The sequence below is a fragment of the Schistocerca americana genome, chromosome 3, assembly GCF_021461395.2.
Source record: "Schistocerca americana isolate TAMUIC-IGC-003095 chromosome 3, iqSchAmer2.1, whole genome shotgun sequence".
NCBI classification, from domain to species: Eukaryota; Metazoa; Arthropoda; class Insecta; order Orthoptera; family Acrididae; genus Schistocerca; species Schistocerca americana.
In genome coordinates, this window is record NC_060121.1 from 990,599,238 (window position 1) to 990,617,123 (window position 17,886).

The following is a 17,886-nucleotide window of genomic DNA, read 5'->3' on the forward strand; positions in this document are numbered from 1 at the left end:
ATATATATATATATCAACAGATCGTTATACTGCATGTGGAGCATACTTAAAAAAACTGTGTTGTTTTGATTTACACAATTGTTGTTACACAGTAATTTTACTGAAAACTAATTACAGTCAAACAAATCTAGGCCCAACCCTACTAACACCATGCAGACCTGTTGTAGCATGATGCCCAAAAATTAAAGGCTGTGGTTAAGGCTCTTTCTGAGATATTCATCGTTACAGGATTGTCACAGCACAAATGATGTGGAAGGAACTCTCTGGGAAGTAGAGGAGGTCTACTTGCAGAGAGAGTCTTCGAGCATTCTTAGCCAACTTAGTTCATATGATCATAATCTAAAAAATGCTAGTCCAAGAAGTCCAGGACAGCATCCATGGAGTTTTAAAAGTACATGACAGAGACAGACAGATTGAAGCTCTGAATTTGGCTGTGAGATGTGTACAGAACAAAAGGCTATAGGCTAGGTTTAAGTCCACAGTTGTAATCTGCCAAGAATTCCAACAAAAGACAAATGTTAAGCATCTGACAATAAATATTTCAGAACTGAAAATAAAAGGAAAAATTGGGGAACAAATGACACAGGCAACAGTACTTAGAACCCTGGTTCTAGCATTACACAGATTATAGATTAGGATTAAAATGAAGTAACTGAAGTTCAAACATAGTTCTCCTCTCAACGAGAATCATTTCTTTTTCCTACTTTTCAGTAGAAGCTGTTGATGAACATACTGTTCTAGATTCCATTCTGATATACAGTATTGAACAAATGTTCACTGAATTGTTGTCTTTACTCCTTATATTATTGTACAATTAAACTGTATTGTTAAGATTATAAAAGTCTAAATAGGAGGCAGACAACAAGCTCTGCTCAGTTAACTGATCCAGTTTTCTGCCATATGCCACTCTCATAAACACAAACTTATCGTAAAACTGGCCTTTGGAACACACTGGAAATCCCAGGGACAGAATGGATATCATAGGTTTATTGGTGCTACTTTGGTCAGAATTGAGGCTTTTGGCGATTAGCAGTGCAAGTAGCTCTCACTGGAAGAATTCAGGTACAAACCCTGATACTAAATAAATAACTAAGTAAAATATGAGGTGACCTAGTATAAGGTGACACATCAGCCACACCCATGTGTGACTGTCCTTCTCCTCTAAGCGGTTTTCTACGTTCTGCATTAACACTTTCCACAGTACACTTCATCCAGGGCTTGTCATACTACTGAAAGCATGACAGGATTTCCACCCATGTGCGAGAAGCGCTCTCAGCAACATGCCTTGTGCCATCTTCAGTTGTATAGTTAAGGTTAGTGTCGAAACTGCTGCCTGTAACTGTTGTTATTGTTATATGATATTCTTTGCCAAGATATTTCCACAAATAGCCTAAATCATAGGTAATAATGCTGAATACTGCACTTGGTTTACAACTACTAGTTATGGCACCTGGTAATCACTTCCCAAAGAGTTCTGTACGCATTCTGACATTCCCCTCCCACTACTACTACCTAAGAAGAACACCTTAACACTTTTATTACTGAACTTTGCATGCATCTTATGTCCTGTACTGTCAGACTGCTTCTTTACTTGTCAAATTCCCCATGCCTTCTCACAAACCTGAAGAATCTGAACACTGTAATCAAAAATTCTTAAAGAGAGATGCATAAATAAATAAAACACAATTAATTATCTGTATGTCTGTCAGCCATCAATACAAAATATGTCCTCAGGTTATACACTCTTAAGCAATGAAATTCATCTGGAGAAAAATAACATAGGTAATGTTTATACTTACACTATATTTAACAAATTCCAAAATAAATAAATATTTTCATAGACAGAATAAGAATCTTAAATATTAACTGTAGAAGAACAGTGGAACTTAACTGAGATATCAGTGAGAGATCGTCAATACAATAGGACTTTTAAAATGTGTTGTTGGAAACAGGAATCTGTACTGAATCACCTCAAAAAATGTGGGTTCTCTACTGAAGCAACATATTATTTCTACTAAGAGCCTGAAACTGTATGCTTAGTAACTGGAGACACGAGATGGTAACAAAATCAGTGCACCATTTGACAAACAAGACACTGAAACTAGGTTATAATGAAAGAAAAAGTGACTGGTTTATAAAAAAATAAAACAATTATCATTAGTGCTCATCACTGAAAAGTTCCTCTTGTGTAGCACAACTGAGCTGTGTGCTTTATTTTATAATAATTTTTTTCTACCTGCTTGTTTTTGACATGAAAAACCATATATTTGCCTTTAAGTAGAACTAACATGCACACAAATGTGGTAGTATCACATTCTCTGGACTCTTTCCAGGCTACAACAATTATTTTCCAATTAGGTAAAAGCTCATTAACCCCTCATTAAGAAACTTGATTACCAAAACAGAAGCATCTATTTTTAGGAAGTGAATCCTGCAAGGTGAAGGCAACAGGTTACAAGTAGAGACAAACAGTGTTATTCACTTCTGAAAGTCCTGAAAAACACTTATTTCTTTTATAGGAAAGTTACATTAAACACAGAAATGAGCATAAACAACTAAGTAAGAATTTTACTTTTCTGTGATTTAGGTAATGCAAAGCAGTTTTACAGGTTATTGTTACAAAATTGATTAAATGCATGTTTATAGTATAGCATACCCTTGTTTAGACATTGATGTTAACTTATTCTTGTTTCAGCAAGAAATGAAAGTAATGTAGCTCAGTTATCTTGTTGTTGACTGTTTCTTAATAAGGTTATGTAAGCTACTGTATCTAACCTTGAAATTCAAAATAGCATTCCAAGCAGTGCTGTCATCTCTCAAGTATCACTCAACACATAATCTTATCGTACAATTGTGATATAACAGCCTATGTCAATATAGTTCAGTGTAAATACTTGAATCACGTGAAAGCTGCACAACTGACAGCCAGTGTGCAATAAAACAACATAAACATCGAAGTACAAGTTAAGAATTGTCACTTCCAACAAAAACTCACAATGTTATTATTATCAGGTGACAATAAGTAATACAAATCTTATATCAAAATGCTTGTTTTTGTTTGTATGTGTTCCATTTACTTTTGTCTTCTTTCCTCTTAACAGTAATGAAATGTAGTGAATTCCTAAAAATGCCAGCACAATCTATATGGCCTGATTCACATTTGTTGAAAATAAGGCTAACACTGTACACTGCTGCATACAGAAATATCACGTTTGCTACAACAATAGCATACTTGTATGCAAAACTTAGTCATTAAAGCCAGTAACTTTTCAGTTGTTGTTGTGGTCTTCAGTCCTGAGACTGGTTTGATGCAGCTCTCCAAAGTTAATAAAACATTAACTTGTTTTATTACACAATTAATTATAGAAACTGGTCAAAACTTGATAAAGAAGTTCTTTATTTTATGACACATTAGAGAGAAATAACAAAACAAATGTCATTGTTGAGGGAATGTAAAACCAAACCAAAGACTGACATAAAGTACATTAATACATTTCAGGGATCTCAAAATATTTTGTATAGTGTTAACTCTGGTAGTGTATATGCCATCCGATTATAACTCAATTATTCAACTGAATCTAAACAATAAAAGTTCTTTCTCCTTCCTACAATTTTAAATGCGGAACTGATACATATTTTGTAATTAATTTAATTACATGTGCTAATTAGTATAACTTGAATAAAATTCTTATTTTTACAGCAGGCTGTGACAGAAGCTCTGAACATACACAATTTAATAACACTTTTTTTTTTTTTTTTTTTTTTTTTTTTTTTTTTTTTTTTTTTTGGTGGGGGGGGGGGGGGACATTTTCCACAAGAGGTAAAATCAGTTTTTTGGGGGGATGTAATTCATAATACAGTCATGAAAATTGTACATGTGTATGAAAGGCAACTACAGTCATCACTAATATTATTACACTTAATTAGCATCTAACAGCTAAATGCAATGTGAAAATAGAAAATTGTGCCTACATTATAAGCAAAGAATTGAGTAAAAGTCAGTACTAATCTTTCAGCCAAAGCCTTCTTCAGAAAAGAAAGAAAGGGAAAAAACACGCACATTCATATGAGCAGGCATACCTCACACACACATGAACACTATCTTCAGCCATTTTAGTATTTCTTGCTAAAGCAGTAGCAGGTAGGGGTCTTGTGTGTATGGGGTGTGCCTACATATATGAAAGTGTATGTGTATTTTTTCCTTTTTTTTCTGAGAAAGCTTTGGCTGACAGCTTAGTGTATAACACTCTTTTTTTGTTGTGCCTGTCTGCAACTTGTGTCATCTTTACTGTCAGTAGCAATCTATCCTTTCTGTAATTGTTGATGTCCAACTTGGACTTTCCATTGCAAGTCAAAGTACGTCAGAATCTTTACATGACTCTGAATGCTGGGCAAGCTAGGATTTATTTTTTTTAATTTTTTGTAATACTGTTATCATTCAGTATATTTTAATCTTCATAACTAGAAAGGACTGTCACGTGGAATTCCATATGTGTCTTTGTAAGACCAAGAACTTACTTGTCAGTGAAGAACCAGCTTGTAACCCTATTACATATTACCTTGAATAAGTCACAAATTGTGATTCTTGAGTTTCTCTCAGTGTATTTGTTGCTCGAACAGTCCACGGGTATACTGCCGGTTCATAGTGTCCAACGGGCACAGTATTTCGGCAATCAGACATGTCGCCGTCATCAGGTGCGCTGACAAACTAAGCTCCTGAGGGCGCGCGGCCGATTTAAATTCCCTTCCCCCACAGGCCACTCTCTTTGCCATCCGCGCCGGCAGTCGCAAAGACGTGGGCGTTGGAATCTGTCGTAGCGTCAATGTGCTTGCGACGTCCGCCCTGGTTGCCAGTTCGTACTTCTTGCTGAGAGTCTTCTTAATTACATTCATTGCCGGGTCCCAAGCCTTGCTGAGATTGTAGCCGCAATCTCGGTTGATAAGATCTTCCCTGGTGCGAATTTCGATAGCCTCCCTTATAACACTGTCCCAATATTTAGAGGTCTGAGCCAGGATCTTGGTACGCTCATAATCCATCTCTTGTTTCTCGGACAAACAGTGCTCTGCTACCGCCGACTTATTTGGATATTTCAGTCGAGTGTGCCTTTGATGTTCTCGGCAACGATCTTTGATGGTGCGTACTGTTTGTACAATAGAAGTCTTCCCACACTCACAGGGAATTTGGTATATGCCGGCCTTCCTCAAACCGAGGTCATCTTTCACACTTCCCTGTAATGCTCATGTTTTATACTATGAGCAAACGGATGGAGTCGCAATGGGCAGCCCACTCTCGCCGGTGGTTGCGAATTTTTACATGGAGTACTTCGAGGAGGAAGCCTTGGCATCATCCAACTGGAAACCTACTTGTTTCTTCTGATATGTCAATGACATATTCGTCATCTGGCCCCATGGTAGGGACAAACTCCTGGATTTCCTTACACACCTAAACTCCATACATCCAAACATCAAATTCACCATGGAGACCGAAGCAGAAGGAAGATTACCATTCCTGGACGTCATGGTCCAGAGAAGAGCTGATGGTACCCTGAGCCACGGTGTGTACAAGAAGAAAACACACACTGACCTGTACCTGCATGCAGACAGCTGCCACCACCCTTCGAGTACTAAAAACGCTAGTACACAGGGTGCGCAGCATCTCAGACGCAGAGAATCTGCCCCAGGAATTGGAAAACCTCAAAACCGTGTTCCGAAAAAACGGGTACTCAGAATGGCAGATTAGACGCGCTCTCCGTCCCACCACCACCGTGATGAAGTCACGGAAGAAGAGGTAGCCACTGCCTTTATTCCGTACAATGGCGCACTATCGGGGAAAATCAGTCATATATTAAAGAAACACCGAGTTAAAACCATCTTCTACCCATCCAATAAAACATGGGCATTACTGGGAAGTGTGAAAGATGACCTCGGTTTGAGGAAGACCGGCATATACCAAATTCCCTGTGAGTGTGGGAAGACTTATATCGGACAAACAGTACGCACCATCGAAGATCGTTGCTGAGAACATCAAAGGCACACTTGACTGAAATATCCAAATAAGTCGGCGGTAGCAGAGCACTGTTTGTCAGAGAAACACGAGATGGATTATGAGCGTACCAAGATCCTGGCTCAGACCTCTAAATATTGGGACAGTGTTATAAGGGAGGCTATCGAAATTCGCACCAGGGAAGATCTTATCAACCGAGATTGCGGCTACAATCTCAGCAAGGCTTGGGACCCGGCATTGAATGTAATTAAGAAGACTCTCAGCAAGAAGTACGAACTGGCAACCAGGGCGGACGTCGCAAGCACATTGACGCTACGACAGATTCCAACGCCCACGTCTTTGCGACTGCCGGCGCGGATGGCAAAGAGAGTGGCCTGTGGGGGAAGGGAATTTAAATCGGCCGCGCGCCCTCAGGAGCTTAGTTTGTCAGCGCACCTGATGACGGCGACATGTCTGATTGCCGAAATACTGTGCCCGTTGGACACTATGAACCGGCAGTATACCCGTGGACTGTTCGAGCAAGTCTCAAATTGTTCATTTTATGTCTCTTTCCAGAATGTTCAAACCAGGAAACATCGCAGGTATTGGAAATTTTTTTAGTATTTTTGATACAGCATTCATGTACGACATAACAGGAGCATGTCAAACACCAAAATATGTGGTGTGCCATATTTTAGATTTTACTATTCTGAGATAATTGTCAGTGTTGAACATCAGACTGTTACAGTGGCCATTATCTTATGTTGTGGAAATGAGATACACCCATGCAAAACAGGTATTATTAGTTCCTTAAGATTCTGTTTTTTACTGAAACTATACAATGTGTCCCTGGAGAAATGGTCAATATGCAGGGATGTAACAGGAATGACCACTTGAAGCAAACAAATCTAGTAAATGTGGGCTCTAAAATGCATACTTTCAGATCTATGAGCACTTCTTTACCTTTGATATTGTGAAACAGATCTCTTCTACTGCAATCTCTTTGCTTTCCATATTTTGCGAAGAGGTGGTATGGACTAAAATTGTCTAGTAAACAGGGGCTCTAAAATGTATATCTTAAGAGCTATGAGCACTTGTTCAGCAGAAGATATATGTTTCACAGTAGTGATAATAAACAAGTGCTCATAGCTTTTACGGTATGCACTTCAAAGCCCATGTTTATGGGACTTTTTTTCTTGTTTTCATCCATACTATCACCTTTCAAAATATCGAAAGCAGAGAGCTTAGAGTAGAAGAGATTTGTATTACAGTATCAAAGATGAAGAAGTGTTCACAGCTCTTAAGGTACATGTATGTATTTTAGATCTCATGTTTACTAGACATTTTTGCGGCAAATGATCATTGCTGACATATTCCTGAATAATGATCACCCCTCCTGGGACACTATGTACAGCTGACTCAATCAAAGACACAGAAAGAGCAAACAAGATATTTCTCATTCCTTTTTGCTCTGTCTTGGTTTGATAGGTAATGCTTTGTAAAATACATACCAGGAAGCTGTTAGCCCACATTTCTCGAAAACTGTTTGCATTCTATTTCATGTATATATATTTTTTAAATCTATGGATTGAATAAAATGGATTTGTTTAGTCCCTAGGATACAAGATACAAATTCTACATTAAGGAAAGCAAACTGTCTTTAATGGTTGCACTGTTCAACGTGACAACTCAAGTTGTAAAAGCTACCATAAGTAAGTGCTCAGCTCAAGGCAGGAAACTGAGGACTGTTCAAAAAGTAACCAACTTTTATTTATGAAATCAATCTTTATTCAGATACAATTGTTTGACACTAGTCCCCTTCAGCTTCTACACAGCTCTCCCAATGCTGCTACCACTGCTGGAAGCATCAATGAAAAGTCTATTTCGGTATGATATGCAGCTGCTCCATGAATTCTTTCCTGTTCTTTTTTAGTTTGGGCAAAAACCTGAAGTCATTCGGTGCTAGGTCAGGGTAAAAGGGAGACTGACATACTACACCTGTGTTGTGTTTGGCAAAAAAATTCTGAATTAATTAAGAATGAAGAGTGGATGCATTATCCTGATGAAGGTGCCAACTGCTTGCAAATCTGGCCATTTGTGTCTCACCACTTCACAAAGGTGATGCAGAACCTCTTGGTAATACTCCATATTGACACTGGTGCCTTTTGAGATGTACTCATATGGAAAACACTACTGAAGTCAAAAAAGATGGTCAGCATGGTTTTCACATTGCTGCAGACCTGCCTTGCTTTTTTGGGTCTCAGGGATGATGGTTGCTTCAATTGCAATGACTGAAACTTTGTTTCTGTGATAACCTTAAACGCAGGATTCATTACCAGTGATCACTGTGTTATGAAAGTTGGGGTTACTGTTTGCAGCACCCAGCATGTCCTGTAAGAACTCTGAACAGAGTCGCTCCTGCTCAGTTGTTAACAACTTTGACTCAATTCCCAGGTGGTACTTGTTTTTTTTTTTTGTTACTTCTTTCATTTCTGCCAATGATTTATTACTGTAAAAAATGTTATGAAGCACCATGGTATAGAGTCCACACTAAACTGGATATGTCAGTTCCAAGGACAGAAAAAGGCAAAGGCAGACCACAGACAACGTAACCATGTCTAGTGAATTGCCACAGAGTTCAGTCTAGCCTCCAGGATGAAGTCATCTTTACTTTCTTATATGTCAAAACAAAGATCAGATATGTAGCAATTTTGGAAATGATGATTATTATTAAGTCACTGCAAGTTTAATGCCAATAATTTTTCTATTAATGGAAATGGCCAAAGGTATAATTTCTTTTTTTCTTATTGTAGTGAAACACATGTACATCACTGCTCTCAAAAACTTTTTTCTGCTTGCCACATCAAAACTAGCAACATTCCCATTACTTTAAATTCAGTTGGAGTCTCCAAACATTTCCCTATCCTTATAACATTTCCTCCTCTTAGAAAATAGAATCTGGTTATACAGTACTCCACAAAAAGCCAGTTTCACACATAATACACAATTACAAATTTCTACTTTTATACTGAGGATTCAAAAGATAGCTGTACATTTTTGACAGTTTTATTTCTTTCTTTATAATACCTCCAAAGCACACAGAAATATGTTAACTTCTGGAAATTTTTGTATCAAAATACATCCAAAACTTCTGTGAAAAACAAAAAGCAGTCAGTGCAATACACCTACATGAAATTCCCTCACTTTCAGTCCTACTGGAGCATGTCAAAGTGTCCAAGCAAAATGGCTCGAAAATCCTGGTTCCGGGAAATCTGCACCATGACCACCACTAGATTACCAATTCATTTCACACCTAAAAAGAATATTCCCTGTGGTTTACATTCTAGCTACTATCAACAGCTGAATGTTCTACACACATCAAATAACATTTTGCATCACTTCGGTTCCGAGAGTTCCGGAACCTATACAGAAAACTGGAATAGAGATCAACATAAATATCATTTCCACCCATTTTATTGCTCATGAAAAACACACAGTGCATGTTGTACCACCATACAGTGAGACCTTCAGAGGTGGTAGTCCAGATTGCTGCACACACTGGTACTTCTAATACCCAGTAGCACGTCCTCCTGCACTGGTGCATGCCTGTATTCGTCGTGGCATACTATCCTTAAGTTCATCAAGGCACTGTTGGTCCAGATTGCCCCACTCCTCAATGGTGATTCAGCTTAGATCCTTCAGAGTGGCTGGTGGGTCACATCGTCCATAAACAGCCCTTTTCAATCTATCCCAGGCATGTTCGATAGGGGTCATGTCTGGAGAGCATGCTGGTCACTCCAGTCGAGTGATGTTGTTATCCTGAAGGAAGTCATTCACAAGATGTGCACAATGGAGGCACGAATTGTCATTCATGAAAACGGATGCCTTGCCAGTAAGCTGCCAATACGGTTGCACTATCGGTTGGAGAATGGCATTCACGTATTGCACAACTGTTACGGCACCTTCCTTGACTACCAGAGGCATACATCAGCCCCACATAATGCCACCTCAAAACAGCAGGGAACCTCCACCTTGCTGCACTCGCTGGAGAGTGTGTCTAAGGTATTCAGCCTGACTGGGTTGCCTCCAAACACGTTTCCGACAATTGTCTGGTTGAAGGCATATGCGACACTCACGGGTGAAGAGAATGTGATGCCAATCCTGAGCAGTCCATTTGGCATGTTGCTGGGCCCATCTGTACTGCACCGCATGGTGTTGTGGTTGCAAAGCTGGACCTCTTCATGGACGACAGGAGTGAAGTTGTGGATCATGCAGCCTATTGCGCACAGTTTGAGTCATAACACAATGTCCTGTGGCTGCACGTAAAGCATTATTCAACATGGTGGCATTTCTGTCACAGTTCCTTCGAGCCATGATCCGTAGGTAGTAGCCATCCACTGCAGCATTAGCCCTTGAGCGGCCTGAGCAAGGCATATCATTAACAGTTCCTGTCTCTCTGTATCTCCTCCATGTCCGAACAACATTGCTTTGGTTCACTGCAAGATGCCTGGACACTTCCCTTGTTGAGAGCCCTTCCTGGCACAAAGTAACAAAGCGGACGTGATCGAACCACAGAACTGCCTAGGCATGGTTGAACTACTGACAACACGAGCCATGTACCTCCTTCCTGGTGGAACGACTGGTACTGATCGGCTGACGGACCTCCTCCGTCTAATAGGTATTGCTCATGCATGGTTGTTTACATCTTTGGGTGGGTTTACTGACATCTCTGGGCAGTCAAAGGGACTGTGTCTGTGATACAATATCCACAGTCAATGTCTATCTTCAGGAGTTCTGGGAACCGGGCTGATGCAAACCTTTTTTCATGTGTTTACTAAACATAAAAACATTCAGTTCTACTTAGGCTATGAGAAGTTTTGGTTTTGTCTTACTGCATCTTAATCAGCAGAAGCAGGTTAATTTGTGAAAGAATTGCACAGCAGGTGATCCCTGTGGTAATGATATAGTTACAGATAAATTAAAACTGTTCAACACATTCAATATATTCCTTTAAAAACTGTGGAAAAAGTGTATCATATAAAACTAAACAAATACATATGGATTAGATTTACAAAGGTAATTATTGTATAAGCTTCCAAAAGTCAATGAACCTCTAAGAAAATTGTAAAGGACATTAGATACAAGCAACTGAAAAGTGCTATTGTAGTTGGAAATACTAGTAAATATGTATCCAATAAATCTTGTGTTGGTTTGGTACCATAAATGGCTGATCTCCTTGGCAACTGGTTAATGATTTAAACTATATTTTCAGGAGGTCGGAAGGTAATATATCAGTCACATTAGTATGTGTGCATCTTATTCTTCTCAGCTGTCCTTCAAGCCCATCATTCATCTATTCCCTCAACCACATTATCGAATGTTTATCTTGCGACTTGAAGAGTCACATAATCTTCACATTCCAAGTGATGTAGCTAATGTGGTCTTGTTTTGACATTAGCCTATACCTACACGGAACTATTATCTATGGGTAGTCACAAGATCTCATCTTCTTAATCCTTCTCTTTCTGGCCTTTGCTTACTTCTTGTACCGTGTACTGGCATACTGCTTTTAATTCTATTTGATAGTCTATAAAGTTTCAGCGCTGAACATATGGAACTAAAGTGAGCAAAAAAAAATGAATAAAATTTTAATGGAAGCTGTAGGACAGAATGGCATAGCTGTGGTTACGATTCCTAGTTGAACTTTGGAACCCACAAAACACTCTGAAGGTCAGAGAAAGAAAGAACTTACCTATTAGGTTTACCTACAAAATGACATTGCTTATAATAGTAGGTCATTGTGGTGCTCAGACTGATGATGTGTTTTGACTGTTCATGCTAAGGGAATTACAAGAAAAGTGTTACATAATTTTCTTTATATCTGTGTCAGCAGAACACCACTGCCCTCTTTTTTTCAGTGCTTGGGCCTGCTTCTCTCGCTGTTCTTCCTGAACATATCTCCGTCCACATTTGCAGCTGCCAACTTTCCCCATAAGACGATCCTTCAGTCCAACAGTAGGCTCTGGCTCTGAGCACTATGGGACTTAACTTCTAAGGTCATCAGTCCCCTAGAACTTAGAACTACTTAAACCTAACTAACCTAAGGACATCACATACATCCATGCCCGAGGCAGGATTCGAACCTGCGACCGTAGCGGTCGCGCGGTTCCAGACTGTAGCACCTAGAACCGCTCGGCCACCCCGGCCGGCTGCAGCAGTAGCTCCAAAACCATTGTTGAACCTGTTGTGAACTTACAAATGCCACTCATGGCCACTATTTGATGATTAATTGATCCCTCACCCACAAAAGTGGCAAGTAATAATTGTGGGCCCTTTGCGATTGATTTTGTGGACAGGATAGCTTTGCTGCCAAATTGAATTCATCACAAAACCCCCTTATTTGCTTCTCTTAGTTTTGTTCAAAATAACTTAAGTTGCACTTCAACTGCTGATACAAGTGTTTGGCTCCACTTCAATGTTCACAGTTATTGGACATGTTTACTTGGGTCTAAGTATGTATTTATACTGTAGTTTATACCATTATTAGTATCTGTAGAGTTACGTGGCACGTTCATTTCTGATTACACGTAATACTAAGGCTTCCTTGACTCCTTATGGTACTCTTCAAGCATAATCTGTCTGCCCCCAAGAAATGGGAGTCCGGAAAGCATTGAGGGCACTGCGACTGCAGTCAGAACTTCACCAGCTGCATTCCATGATTTGAGAACTGTTTTTCAGTTATGTACCTGTTCATCCCTTCTCATATTTTGTCACACAGGGGAAAAGGGAGGCACTCTCAGAAGTGAAATTGCAACAAACATTTGTTGTTGTTGTGGTCTTCAATCTGAAGACTGGTTTGATGCAGCTGTCCATGCTACTCTGTCCTATGCAAGCCTATTCATCTTCAAGTAACTACTGCAGCACATGTACATTTGAACCTGTTTACTGTACTTGTCAATTGGTTCGAATGGCTCTGATCACTATGGGACTTAACATCTGAGGTCATCAGTCCCCTAGAACTTAAAACTACTGAAACCTAACTAACTTAAGGACGTCACATACATCCATGCCCAAGGCAAGATTCGAACCTGTGACCGTAGCCGTCGTGCGGTTCCAGACTGAAGCGCCTAGAACCGCTTGGCCACACCGGCCAGCTGTGTCTTGGTCTCCTTCTGTAATTTTTACCACAAACAATTACATCTAATAGTAAAGTTACAATTCCTTGATGTCTCAGAATGTGTCCTATCAACCAACAATGTCTTTTAGTCAAGTTATGCAATGAAATACTTTTCTCTCAATTCTGTTCAATATCTTCTCATAAGTTACATGATCTACCCATCTAATCTTCAGCAGTCTTTTGTAGCACTACAATTCAAAAGCTTTTAGTCTCTCCTTGTCTGAACCACTTATCATCCACATTTTACTTCCATACAAGGCTACACTTCAGACAAATACCATCAGAACAGAATTCCTAACATGTAAATTTTATATTTCATGTTAAAAAATTTCTCTTCTCCATAAATGCTTTTTTTTGCCATTGCCATTGTACATTTTATATCCTTTCTACTTCAGGCATCATGTTATTTTACTGCCCAAATAGCAAAAATCATGTACTACGTACTGGGAGATGAAGAAGCTTGCACAGGATAGAGTAGCATGGAGAGCTGCATCAAACCAGTCTCAGGACTGAAGACCACAACAACAACAACAACCTTTAGAGTCTCATTTCCTGATCTAATTCCCTCTGGTTTGCTTGCTTTAATTCAACAACATCCCATTACCATACCCTTGTTATGATTCTGTCAATGTTCATTTTATATCCTCCTTTCAAGACCTGTCCATTCTGTTCAACTGCACATCCTAGTCATTTGCTGTCTTTGATTTAATTACAATGTCATTGGCAAACTATAGGGTTTTTATTCTTCTTCCTGAACTTTAATTCCCTTTCTGAATTTCTCCTCGCTCTCCTTCACATCCTGCTCAATATATAGGTACAATAATGTTGGGGATAGGCTACAACACTGTCTCACACCCTTCTAAACCACTTCCTCCCTTGCATGTTCTTCATGTCCTATAACTGCTGTTTGGTTTATCTACAAGTTGTAAATAGCCTTTTTCTCCCTTTTTACCCCTACTACCTACAGAAATGTGAGGGGAGTATATTACAGTCAACATTGTCAAAAGCTTTCTCCAAATCTACAACTGCTATAAAAATAGGTTTGCCTGATGATTATGATGATCTGGAAACATTTTGGACAGCGGTGGGATAACAGCCTGACTATCGCCCACCATACAGCCTCATAGCCTGGAGTGACAGTCTACAATACCATTTCATTTCATAGCTAGGCCCCTTTGGTTGTCATCTGGGGCACTCTTACAGCAGAGCGGTATGTTCACGATATTCTACAGGTTATTTTGTTACCCTCCATGGCAACCCATTCTACGCTTACGTTTCAGCATGGTATTGCCCGCCCGTGCAGGACAAGAATTTCTACTGCTTGTCTTCGTGCTTGCCAAACCTACCTTTGGCCAGCAAGGCCGTTGGATCTCTCTCTCCACCTGAGAATATCTGGAGCTTATGGACCGGGCCATCCAACCTGCTAGGGGGTTTAGATGGTCTAAGCACTAATTGGATGGAATTTGGCATGGAATTCCTCAGGAGCACATCCAACAACACTGTCAATCAGTGTCAAGCCATACAACTGCTTACACAAGGGTCGCATGTGAATCGATGCATTACTGACTTCCTCAGTTTGTGAAACTCCTGAAACTGCAATCATTTGTTTGTACATGTACATCACACCTACCAGTTTCTATCTCATTCAGATAATTCCTTCCTGGTTGTTCTTTGTTTAGTCTTAGACTGTATATTGTTTCATTGGCAGTTTGTGTGTCTATGACACTGATTGGCTACATAAATGCTAATCACTTCAAACACTAAGTAAGTAAAAATGTATTTCGTTTTACACTAAGATGTAAGTGCCATTCCACATGTTAATATCAGTTTGTATTTAATAAGTGTGTGCTTTGTTTATGCATAATATCTGCTAGAAATGACATGCCTGAGCAAACCCTATCAACTTTGTTAACGAGGTGTTTGCATTGCTTTTATTAATTACACATATTTAAATGTGTGTTGTGGCTAATGTGGTACCTATGTTATTGATTTCTGTTGCAGAAGTTCTCTGTATGATAATGCAGTGTATGAGCAAAACATAAGTAAAACAACATAGAATCAATTTCATGACCATTCTGATAATTTCCAGATCACAGCAGATTTTTGAAGTGACAGAACAGAATTATCACTTTTTTTTCTTTTTCTACTAGTTTTGAAACAGTCTGTCTTGTTTTTCATACATCTGGAACATGGGATGTAATAGATTCACGAGAGCACAGAATCAGAAAAATTTTTTACACTCTAGTGTCAGTTCGTGAACGCCATATAGTAGTTGGCACAGAACACTAAAAATATAAGAATTACAAGACTCATATTAAGGCTAGTTCACTCAACAACATTAGGTTGCACAACTCGTATCGTGAAAGAAGTTTTGTGTAGGTGGTTTCATGTGTGACTGCAGACACAGCAACACCTGCGTGCACTTCAGTTTTGTGTTTTTTCGAGTGTTGGAGTTGTCTCTGAAATAAAAGTTTTGCAGCTGTACGAGTGGGGGATTTAATGCATTTTCTGATGAAATCGCTGAAAAAGAAAAGAAATACGAGACATGATTGGGTTCTTGATTGGAGACCTCATTCAGTCATCTGAGAAGGTCCACAGAAGAGTTCATATTGATTCTAAGTGGGTTAATAATGCAATAAGGAAGAAAGGTACTACACTGCATTAAGCGTTGTCACCTCAACTGAAACTACACATCAAGTTGTGCTTCTCGGATTGTGGGGATTCATGTTCATGTCTACAGTAGTATACCATGTTCCCAAATCAACTACTGCCAAATTTAGCATTTTTCTCTTCGCAGTTCCGAACGGTAATTACTGTTTTGCTTACATTGATATGGATGCAGCAGGAAGGTAATCTGATGGTGGTATCTCTGCGAACAGTGCTCTAAAACCGACAGCAAGTCTGGGACTCTCGGCCTGCCAGAAGATGCAATTTTATTGGGTGATGAGGCATTTCCACTACAACCATTGTTAATGAAGTCTTTTCAGTTCACTGAGCTTCAGCTTGAGCGTTTGCTGCATTGTGGAAAATGTATTTGGAATTTTGGTTTCCAAATTTCCTTTACACGATTTTCCTTAAACAAGAATCGGCCAACTTGAACCATGGGTTTTCAGTCTTGTAGACATGGGCTGTTCCAGAGTCAGATGTTTTGCTTGCCTGTATTTTTTTTACTGCTCTGTATTTGTACTCCTAACCGAGTGAATTTCAAGAATCAAGAATTTTATTCACCATAAATCATTTTACAATGATAATGGCTTCATCATACAGGATGTCAATACATTATAGTATACATTTTAAGCATTGCAGTGTACCAAATTACACCAGCAATAAGCTATACTATAACATACCATAGTATAGTATACCATGTACATAGTGTATTGTGTATTGCATACACTATGTACATACACACGACTTAACCACGACACATAATAATATGTTTAACTACAGAGAGCTTTTAAATGCTAATATCCTCCTCAGGCATCTCAAAGACTTCTTTACTGTCATAAAATAGGTGATCTGGCAACCAGCTGTACCATTTAATTTTAAAAAATTTTATCACAAATTATTGAACATTTTGAGTGGGTTTACTTTGTGGCAATTTCCTGTTCTTGCTATCTGTGGTGTGGTATGTCTAAATTACCCTTACCTCTGGTGTCGTGTTCATGTATTTCCCCTCTGGCAATACACTCTGAAATATTATTTTTAATATAGAGTACAGACACATAAATGTATAAATTTATAATTGTGAGTATTCTGTGTCTGGAAAAAAGATGACGACAGTGCTCCCTATGACTTTTTTTTGTAATTTCAAAATGTTGTTGATATGAAGGGTGTACCCCCATATAATCAGACCATATGAAATATGTGACTAGAATAGCCCAAAGTATGTCATCCTACAGTACTCCAAACTCACTATCTCACTTAGTTTCAAGATAAGGTGGTTGCCATGATCCTCCCATTAGAGTTTTGAGTCAATGTAAATACCTACGAGTTTTACTGGCTTATCACCTACTTCATTTGATATTATCATTAAAAGTTGTTGGTTTTTTTCAGGATTGCATATGAGCTTAAACGCCATTCACATCTGAAATGTTGTGATGTGTGATGTAATTAGATAAATCATTGACAGCTGCAATGAAGAAGAGTCCAAGGACAGACCCGTGTCGTACACCTATGCCGAATTCCATTACGGAAGAATTTACAATTCTGACACACATTTTTTCTGTTACCTAAATATGAAGTTGTCACAGCTAAAGTGCTCTGGAGCTCAGATATGATCAATCCCTCGATGTTTAGGTCCCGTAGGGCAGCCGCAAGTGCAGCTACATATTGCTTCATGTTTTTGTAGTTAGCATAATTGAATTCAAACAAATATATAACATTTTCTTCCATTCTCCACTTCATATCTCAGTTTTCCGATCTGTTGACAGGACACCTAATCTCAAAACATATGCAACCAGAGCCGCCAAAGTTGGAACGAACGGAAACTACTTAGTACCGCCGTCGAGTTGCGCTGTACATTATTCTGACTGAAGCAGTCTGCACGCACTTCCACACGACCTAGCTCACGGCCGCCTGTATTAGGCCGTGCCTAGCTTCCTCGTGTAATACGCAGAAGCAGAGAATGACAGCACCACTCATAGTGGCCTGGCAAAGAACTTAGAATATGAGAAAATGTGGCGCGAAAATCCAAACTTTTAATTAGAAACACGCGATTTATTACGAC

At 39.2% G+C, this 17,886-nt stretch overlaps 1 protein-coding gene across 2 annotated transcripts in view; it reads right to left on the minus strand.

Annotated features, from left to right (window-relative positions):
* LOC124607486 (mitochondrial enolase superfamily member 1-like) overlaps positions 1 to 17,532 on the minus strand; it is an 82,749-nt gene extending 65,217 nt beyond the window's left edge. Inside the window, exon 1 of one of the 2 annotated variants that reach the window (XM_047139858.1) lies at positions 17,390 to 17,532. Coding sequence is in view for 1 of the 2 variants with exons in the window: in XM_047139856.1 (XP_046995812.1) it covers positions 2,657 to 2,670 (14 nt within the window). In the remaining variant the exon portion in view is untranslated. Of the gene's footprint in view, positions 1 to 2,656; positions 2,798 to 17,389 lie in introns of those variants that run through there. The other variant, XM_047139856.1, reaches the window with a different exon arrangement.
* Between the last annotated feature and the right edge of the window lie 354 nt (positions 17,533 to 17,886).